Here is an 8,789-nt window from a genome sequence, read left to right as displayed (position 1 = left end):
TCCTTATTTCACGATTTTACTCGAATCGTTTCTGTTTTGGTTAACATCGCGACGTCGAATTGACGGGTATCGAAACTGGCTACTTTGGTGCCCTCTGGTCGTCGATACAGATATTACGCATCGATTCTTTTTGCGATTCGAGTGGTAGGTATCGGAGAGCCTAGAGGGATCGGGATACCAGGGTGGTGTTCAATTTCTGAGGTGACACCGGATCATTGGGGAATAATTACCGGAACACACACGATGCCCGAGAGTTAAGTGGACATTAATGGAAATGCACGATAAGAGGATTACGTATGATTGGAGAATAAATATAATGTATAATTTATTGATGAAATTCGATCCTACATTGAAGATACGTAACGCTTTTTGTATAAAATCGGTTTTAATGGAGTCACGTGCAGCATTTTCCACGATTTTGTAAATATCGAATCGAAAATAATTTCTGTGCTGGGAAAAACGTGTATTATGGTATCTGGTGTCTTCATCGGAGTGAACGGTAAGGTAAAAGTTAGGTTATTTCCGACTAAAAAGTACAGCTATTAAAGGGTAATAAATAGTCGATAAAATAAAGAATACGATAATATTTATTATAAATAATATACAATACAAACAAAATAAACTCTATTTTATCTAAAGAATCTTTGGAAGTTTATAGCTGTCAATTAGAAATGAAGTATGAATACTCGAAGAAAGAAAAAACGAAATAGGAAGCCCAGACAAATTTTAGTAATTACTGCGTTTAGGTTATGCAAATTACTTGCATACAATATTTACCTCATTTACCACGTTTATTTTTATTCTCATTTTTAATGACCACTGTTACGAGCTATTTCCCTGAGTGACTAATGCATATAGCGTAATCTATCGGTAACTGACTGTACTATTTCTAGATAGTTGATTTTTTTGCCAGACCTTATCATCTACAGATAAAGTAATCCTAAATAGAATTTATTTTTCATTACTCATTAATTTACTTAATACGTTTTTACTTCCACTTTGATCGTTCGATAACAAAAGTTATAACGAAATTATGTATAAATGAATATATATATATGCGTATATAAACAAATTTTATGGCAAATGACAATTCACTTCACGTGAGTCTTATACTTTACGAACGGATATAGAGTATAATTCATTAATTATACCAAATTTCTCGATCTCTTAATTCGTTAGATGTTTCATTGAAGCTTATGGTTCATTGTCAGAACTTTGATCGTGCCTCGTGGTAAGAACCATAATGATAATCTTTCTTCGTTCCGAAATCATCGTTAAAGTTATCGGAACCGCTGTACATCGAGAATCCACGCCGTGATAGCAATTCTCCTGGCACAATCGTGGGATTCGTGTAACAAAAGTCTGCCATCATATTGGTTTGTCTGTTCAATTGATTGGACCTGAACAGTTTTACCGATTTAATAAAATCTAGTTCTCGCTAGAAAACTAAAGAAAAGATAAATATAGAAGCGATTCCAAGTGTATTCGAAAGATTCGTTTAAATATCCTTTTGCAAATCGAATTACGAAAGATTAAAGTGTATTTTACAAAATCGGCAAGACACTAGTAAAAAAATTCATCTTGTCGCGTGCAAACCGTTTTAATTTTCGTATCCATCTCACATTCTTTTACCAAGATAAGCTAAACAATCGCGTCGCGCGTAACAAAGATACGTTATCGATGCCCATAGTGAGTCATGAATTAATATTTTTTTTTTACTCGCGCGATTCCGTTAAATCGGTGTTGGGAATCGTATTTACTCTTCACGACATAAATCTTACGTGACTTTTTTCAGATTTGCAGTTCGTCGAGAACGTGGCATGTCCCAACAAGGCGGAGCACCGGCTAGGCCACTGATATTCAGTGATTTCGGTGAGAAAACTCGTCAAATATTTCGATTAAGATATATTCGAACTAAATCATTCGAGAAGCAAATGGGAATTTGCATAGACCAATAAACAGGGAAATAATGCTTCCCGATGTCGGTACTTACCCATCTGTTGATAATCGTCTCACTTTGACAAACAGTACACACACTAGAATGAAGAGCAACAACAGAGCACCGCCAGCAATCCCGCATGCTATGGCAAAATACAGCAACAAGTCATCGGCTTCCTGGAAATATTCAATCTAACCTTAAATGTGTTTCGATAAGGAACATCATCGTTTCGACACCGACAGCTATTTTTAGAAATTTCTAAATATCATCGTTAACGAATTTACCCAACTCTATAATTATTAGCAGTGAAAAGGAAATTTCTTAATGTGCCGGTCGACGAGGAATCCACACTGACGAGAAAGACACTGACGTATCGAAATGTGCCAATAGAGCGAGGGCGTAACAAAGATGGATGTAGTGAGAATGCAAGAATGTGAAAGAATTTTTGTCACGCACGGTTGCTTTGCACTTCCTCGAGGCACTATTTCGTAACCTATGTTTAACGCATCGGACGTCAAGATGCCATAAAGTCTAATAAACATATTGAACGCAAACAGGAAAAGTACGAATCTCGTACTGATTTCGCCACACGAAACGTTCGAAACGATATGAATGAAGAGACACGACTATGATGTCACTGAACGATACTATCCTACGCCGAATGTAATAGAATAGTTAATGCTGCCTGCGAATCGCTTTCATCGCATAATTTCAGTGATTCTTCTTGCGCCAGTTCAACCTTGAAGATAAATGGTTGCATCTCTAATAGACAAGCACTCGTGTGGTCGTAATTAGCATTACAAAACAAGCTCTATTACGGCTACGTGATTAGCCTCGTTTCTCGCGAAAGTACTAACACACGTGTGATAACAATGATTGTTTAATTCAATTAATTATCTACAAATGCTAAGTGATATCGAACAGAGTTCGCTATTGTTTCGCGGATACAACGTTGCGTATGGTACAATTGCTAGAAATCTGTAAATGAGCGCAACCATTCATCTGCTCATCATAATCTTAAGACGCGTGACAACCTTCATGTGTGCGTATATTAAAGCGAAACTATGTCGCGCAACTTATACTTATTAACTAAAATGGAATTTGCTGTTAAGGGACACAACATTGCGACCTTACGATCGATTTGAACGCAAATCGTAGGAATAGCAAAGGATCGCGTACTCACCATGATAAATATGATATAAACTGTGTTAAAATGACACGAAACCTCCCCGGAGACAATACTGTACTGGCGCACACACAATTAAGATATCGGTATCAACGCGTTATCGTGGCCAAAGCGATATCTGCGAAAATCTGGTGGCATTGTAGAGCTCTATTTTAACGAAATTTTTCGCTATTCGTGTATAACGTTTAGAAATATTATATATAAGAAACTGTAACACAACAAAGATGACCACCGATAACTTTCGCGCGGAACACAAAACTAACGATAACTGTTCACCGAAAGCGTGTCCAAAGCGAAGAACGAATTTCTCGTGGTAAAAATCGAACGCCGTCACGGTGAAAACACGGAAGAGTTGGTAAGATAATAACAGAGTTGAAACTTCTGATCACGAACAATTACTTCACGAAACCGTGGAATCCTTTGAACACCGTCGTAAACTCCATTGTTGCTCGATAGAACAGGTGACTAGGTAAATGAACACTATTTAAGACCGAGAGACGAGAGTGAAGTAAAGTGTGTAACAGTGCCAGCAAAGCAACGCTGAATGCTGATAAACCCCTCCAGCCTGTGGAAGGTGTACGTGTACACACGTGTGCGCGCGGCCTGACTTCTTGCAAGGGCATTCGCGTCCTCCGCGTTCAGTCGAGTCCCTACGTGTTACGCCAGCACGTACGTATTTACGTGGGTATCGTTAAATTTTTGCATCGCAATCGAACGTCGATCTACCTGTGGAGACACGCGACACAAAAGACCGGCATACGTGAACAATGCTTGGCTACTGAACACACCTGCCTTTGGAAACAACTACGTAAACATCGTGAACGCGACGAACCCTTTTTAGTATGCGTGAGTTTATTTACTTACGTGTTATGATAATTTACATTTATTTTTGGTACTTAATAATAAACATAACAGTTATCCTCTTTTATTAGGTTGTCTTTTTATTAGATCGTATTGCTTACATAACTAACTTTTTTGTTATGATACAAGAACATCATTTTTTTTAAGGCACTTCTTATTTTGATTCTTTGATAAAATGATCCAGGTATGTTTATATTAACAATCTTTTAAAGAATTACAAAATAGTATTTATTTATAGTAAATGCTAATAGAGAGTATATAAATTAGAAAAGATATACATGGTACATTAATATAAAAATTGTACTAAAATGTCATGAATATGTACATATATACAATTATACATTTAATCAATTATTTTACAATATCTATACAATATCGATCAATGTTGTATTATCTGAAGACTTTGATTCGTGCACTGATGGTATCATCAACCACTGTAGTATATGAGGGAGCAACATACTCATACTTAAATATAAGTAATATGGAATAGGTTGTGTAGAACCGAACGGACAGAACCATAAACCCCTCCTTGTCCCATCTCTTATATGATGGCTTAAAAAACTTGCCAATATTATCCAAGAATAATAAGTAAATTTTGGATGATTGAATATACTCGAGTAAAAATTTAGCATGAGCCACATTGAAATAGGAAGAGTGGTACAATGAAAGAATGGTCGTTTTTTTAAATGTGTTACATCCTGTAAAAAGAAATAAAAAAATTTTGTTATGTTATGTTATTAAAAATTGCGATAATTATTCTTTTATAATATATAAACAACATAATAATAATTGTGCTATTAAATAGTTAACCTATATTTGTCACGATGGTGCTTTATATCTTCGTATAAAAATAATTTCTTTATCATTCCCATAAGATATGTTCATTATTAAAATGATAAAAGGTTATGATGTCACTTACACTCAGCTTCCAACTGCATGCTGCAATAAAATGATCTATGTCAATAAAAGATGACAAACAAAAGCACCAGACAATGCTTGGAAAATTTTGGATAAAAGGTTTTTTAGACAAATTTAAAATAACTGCCCAAGTAAGACCACCAACAATTGCATGAGTGACATTGTCAAAAATCGCGCGTGTCGCAGCAGTCTTCCCATGTTTTAAACCTTGATCACCAATGAATGAACAAATACCTATAGCACTAGTTAATACCACACGTAAAAAAATTTCTTTTTTTCCAAGAAACATTGTAAGTTGTTCATAAATGACTATACTGGTTTTATTAAATTCTTTGTATAAAAAATGACGAAGAAACTACTCTATAAACAGAAACACGCCATTTTGAATGATCAATGCCTGGATATAGTGCATTCGTGTATATAATATTTTACGTTATACCATATTTGAGCTAAGATTGTAATTAAGATATTTAACACATTTCTTACTGAATTTTAAATTAAACAAATATTTATATTGATTAAGTTCATAATTCATCGTTACATATCATAGAATTTATTTTACAATTATTTAAATCTTATTTCGACATATCAAATTTTAGAATGGCATCGGATATGGGCCTTGGCGGGATGCATCTTTCACTGTGCTGATATCGATCGAAATAAACTATTGTAACATTCGAAGTTTACTATTGAAAGTACACGAATTTCTTAAACTGTAGTTTAGTGAAGTTAAGTGAAAAAAAGAAAATATTTTCACTGCTACTTTACGCTGCATTCACCTTTCACAATGGTAAATAATGTTTTCTTTTAGTTAAAAATTGTTTCGAATATACGTTGTTTTGAAAATCGCGTATGTCATATGGTATTTGTTCTGAACGGGCGTCATAACGGCTTCTTTGCAGTATTGTGCGGTTTATCAAACACGTGTTATCAGAATTTTCTTTAATTATTTACTAAAATAGTATTTTCGTAGTGTTGTTAAAAAATAGTTGTATAAATACAACTTGGTAATAAAAATGTCGAATTTCAAGGTAATGCTGGTTGTACGCGATTTCATTCAACACAATTTCTTTGATAACGATGGCGTCGTTATGATTTTTATAGTATTATTAATTTAGATTATTCAGTTATTATGTGTATAGTATACTGAAATTTATAATGTATTATGAATTATGTTATTTATAATTTTTGCCACATTTATTTCAGCCACCTGATTCTAAGAGAGAAGAATTTAGAAAATATTTAGAAAGGGCAGGCGTTATGGATGCTCTTACAAAGGTACTTGTATCTTTATATGAAGAACCAGAAAAACCAGAGGATGCTTTAGAGTATCCTTTTAAAAGATATAGTCAATATGTTTACATTGTTACATGAAAATATCAATGATAGGTCACATTTGTTAATGTATGATATAATTCCTAAATTGTATCATAGATATATTCGTCAAAATCTAGCAGGTATTACAGAAGTAGATGTTGAAATACAATCATTAAAAAATGAACTGGAAGAAGCTAAAGCCAAGATCACAGATTTAAAGGCAAAGTTGGTGAAATATGAAGCAGATGAAGGAGCAGAATAATCGAAGCCAGAAGTTTGACACTATAATAGAATACTAGTCCCTGCTGGACACTGACTTTCACAGGAAGTCAGACCGACTATGTGCCTTAAAATAGATATAGCAAATCACTTTCTAAGACAATTTAAAACATAAAATTAAGTTTCATTCTTACAAATTCCATTAGTTATAAGTCTATTTCTTATCCATGTTCACAAAAAGTATAAATAATACTTTTTATATTTGATTTTTAACAAAATTAATCATGTTTACAAATATAGAATATAGTTTGTAATCAAAGTATAAAAGCAGGACGATAAATTAGAAAGTAAAGCTCAAATCAAATTTTGGTTTATGTGATATTTCTGATATTAACCAATGTAATGTATTATTTTGTTTTTTGTACAAGTTGTGTATTTGATTTTTGCAAAAATATCAAAATATAAGTCAGTTAAGTTTATTGTAATAAATGTGGTAATAAATCTTACTATAAGTATATAAAAACACCATATTAAGTTAAAATTCAGATGTATTTGTGGCAATATACATAAATATTGGTGTATCTAGCTTATAACCTAAATAATATTTTGAGTCCGTTATTTCATTGACAGTTTCTGATAATACTTTTTATTCACAGGCTGCTTCACATTTCTTAGTATAAGTAACCTTAAAAAAAAAAAAAAAAAAAAAAAGAAAAAAAGAAAAGAAAAAAGAGAAAAAATAGGAATATTACATATCATTAAAATTATACAATGAATAATAACACGTATAAATTTATTCAGTATTTATTCCATCTTTATAATTACCCTTCGATTTTTAGGCATTCATTGCATGCAAATTAAATTTTGATAAAAAAATAGCCTTTATGTTGCTGTAGTAGCTACTCTGCGTTTTACTTCCCAATTATAAATACGTGCCATATTAACTTCTGTTGTAGTAAATTGATCTCTCACAAAGTCTAAATCGTGTTCCACATAACCTAGGTTTCTTTTTGCTGCTTCAATATTCTTTGTTAACATTTCTTGTGCATCATCCAAAGTGTATTCTAGCATAATATTGGCTCCCAACCACAGGCACACTTTATCAGTCGGAGGAATAATAGCCTTTGCATAAACTTGTTCTGATAAGAGAAACTGTGTTTCTAGGTCTTTGCTTTCATTTTTTTCTTGTTGTAATTTTTTAATCATTTCTAATGATCTTTCTAGATCTGGAATTTGTGTTTTCAGACGTCTTCTTTTATTAAATAAGTTATATTCCATAAATTTATATTTGCCATGGTTCTCATCCAACATTTTAAGTACTTTATCGACTGATTCATTTTCGGGCCTTGCCATAAAAGCGTCGACATCGTCCTATGTTTAAAAAATTTCATATGAAATAAAAATACATTTATTTTGTTGTAAATTTTAATATGGTGTTTCTTTTGTGACCATATACGGTTAGCATAACGAAAAAATGTATCTTATACTATACTTTCGTAAATTATGCTAATAAATAAAAGTCTATTATAAAAATATAAAAGTTACAGAAAAGAATTATATTTTTTTTTTCAAATTTCACTGGATTTATTGTACAAAAAAACATTGATAGCCATGAGGATTTCCTCTTTGTAAAAATATTCATCATAATGCGATATAATATAAATGTATACAATTTATGCATCAATAGCAATCTTATAATAACACATAGTGAAAATTTTTAGTTACAATCATATACTTACTACAAATTCAGCCTCCGGTATTCCAGCATATGACTTTTTCTCTTTATCCGGTCCAACGTTCGCTTTATTTTCACCGTCTTCCATTTTGAATTACGACCAGTTTAATGAAATGCGACCGGTTTACATGATCATTTGTACTATATTAAAAACTTTTATTTTACATACAAATGAAATGAATATATAATCTTATAATATTTTATATAATATATTTCGAGCAAAAGTCTATTTAAAAACAAAAGTTAAATGTAGTCTTGTAAAACATATATACGAATATGCGTCTCGTTTGTATTAAAACCCAAGAGGTGGCGTGCTCTAGTGGTACATTAAGGTATTACGGGATACTATCTGTGTATTACTTATTCTATGTGTAATATGTGTAATAGGCACACGAAACAAAATCTTTGAAGAAGAAAACTCATAAGAAGAGTGGAAGTCCTTCGAGTCATCGATTTAATTGAAACTTTGCAGGTTTGTAGATTTCGTCATGCAGTTCAAGAAAATATATCATTATAGGTGCAACTACTCCACAGTTTTTAAAATATTTATGATTAAAGTTTTATTACTTACTTTTCAAGTGGCGTGGCTTAAAGACGTCATTCGAGAATCCCTA

General features: G+C 32.5%; 4 protein-coding genes across 6 annotated transcripts; 1 reads left to right on the top strand and 3 right to left on the bottom strand.

The window, feature by feature from the left end:
• Positions 1–719: 719 nt before the first annotated feature.
• On the bottom strand, positions 720–3,687 carry LOC108546241 (uncharacterized). Its single transcript, XM_017898226.1, has 3 exons — positions 3,123–3,687; positions 1,994–2,115; positions 720–1,400 (listed from the first exon to the last, which is right to left on the bottom strand). The coding sequence occupies exons 1-3, from the start codon at positions 3,123–3,125 to the stop codon at positions 1,208–1,210; spliced, it is 318 nt and encodes a 105-aa protein (XP_017753715.1). The 5' UTR covers positions 3,126–3,687; the 3' UTR covers positions 720–1,207.
• A 186-nt stretch (positions 3,688–3,873) lies between these two features.
• Positions 3,874–6,645, top strand: LOC108546242 (C-Myc-binding protein). Of its 3 annotated transcripts, none has more exons than XM_017898228.1 (4): positions 3,874–3,971; positions 5,504–5,694; positions 6,111–6,232; positions 6,339–6,645. In XM_017898228.1, exons 2-4 carry the CDS (start codon positions 5,692–5,694, stop codon positions 6,481–6,483), a joined length of 270 nt encoding a protein of 89 aa, XP_017753717.1. In that variant the 5' UTR covers positions 3,874–3,971; positions 5,504–5,691; the 3' UTR covers positions 6,484–6,645. The 3 variants fall into 3 exon arrangements, with proteins under 3 accessions (XP_017753717.1, XP_017753718.1, XP_017753716.1); XM_017898229.1 differs by lacking the exon at positions 3,874–3,971 and adding an exon at positions 5,326–5,361; XM_017898227.1 differs by lacking the exons at positions 3,874–3,971; positions 5,504–5,694 and adding an exon at positions 5,756–5,935.
• Positions 4,352–5,275, bottom strand: LOC108546240 (transmembrane protein C5orf28). The gene is made up of 2 exons (XM_017898225.1): positions 4,906–5,275; positions 4,352–4,684 (listed from the first exon to the last, which is right to left on the bottom strand). The coding sequence occupies exons 1-2, from the start codon at positions 5,191–5,193 to the stop codon at positions 4,352–4,354; spliced, it is 621 nt and encodes a 206-aa protein (XP_017753714.1). The 5' UTR covers positions 5,194–5,275.
• Positions 6,646–7,076: 431 nt separating the features above from the next.
• On the bottom strand, positions 7,077–8,363 carry mgr (prefoldin subunit mgr). The gene is made up of 3 exons (XM_017898233.1): positions 8,180–8,363; positions 7,266–7,811; positions 7,077–7,125 (listed from the first exon to the last, which is right to left on the bottom strand). The coding sequence occupies exons 1-2, from the start codon at positions 8,261–8,263 to the stop codon at positions 7,323–7,325; spliced, it is 573 nt and encodes a 190-aa protein (XP_017753722.1). The 5' UTR covers positions 8,264–8,363; the 3' UTR covers positions 7,077–7,125; positions 7,266–7,322.
• Between the last annotated feature and the right edge of the window lie 426 nt (positions 8,364–8,789).

The sequence above is a fragment of the Eufriesea mexicana genome, unplaced genomic scaffold, assembly GCF_001483705.2.
Source record: "Eufriesea mexicana isolate 0111107269 unplaced genomic scaffold, ASM148370v2 scaffold653, whole genome shotgun sequence".
NCBI lineage: Eukaryota > Metazoa > Arthropoda > Insecta > Hymenoptera > Apidae > Eufriesea > Eufriesea mexicana.
Note: the sequence above shows the minus strand (reverse complement) of the source record. Positions and strands in the feature narration are given on the sequence as shown.

Excerpts from the sequence above, each read along its gene's own strand:
- LOC108546242 (XM_017898227.1), top strand. Across the intron at positions 6,233-6,338 it reads AAACCAGAGGATGCTTTAGA|ATATATTCGTCAAAATCTAG; the intron begins GTATCCTTTTAA and ends ATTGTATCATAG.
- mgr (XM_017898233.1), bottom strand. The coding sequence starts at position 8,263 with ATGGAAGACGGTGAAAATAAAGCGAACGTTGGACCGGATAAAGAGAAA. Across the intron at positions 7,812-8,179 it reads TACCGGAGGCTGAATTTGTA|GACGATGTCGACGCTTTTAT; the intron begins GTAAGTATATGA and ends TTTTAAACATAG.
- LOC108546240 (XM_017898225.1), bottom strand. The coding sequence starts at position 5,193 with ATGTTTCTTGGAAAAAAAGAAATTTTTTTACGTGTGGTATTAACTAGT. Across the intron at positions 4,685-4,905 it reads CATGCAGTTGGAAGCTGAGT|GATGTAACACATTTAAAAAA; the intron begins GTAAGTGACATC and ends TTCTTTTTACAG.
- LOC108546241 (XM_017898226.1), bottom strand. Across the intron at positions 1,401-1,993 it reads AGACGATTATCAACAGATGG|GTCCAATCAATTGAACAGAC; the intron begins GTAAGTACCGAC and ends AAAACTGTTCAG.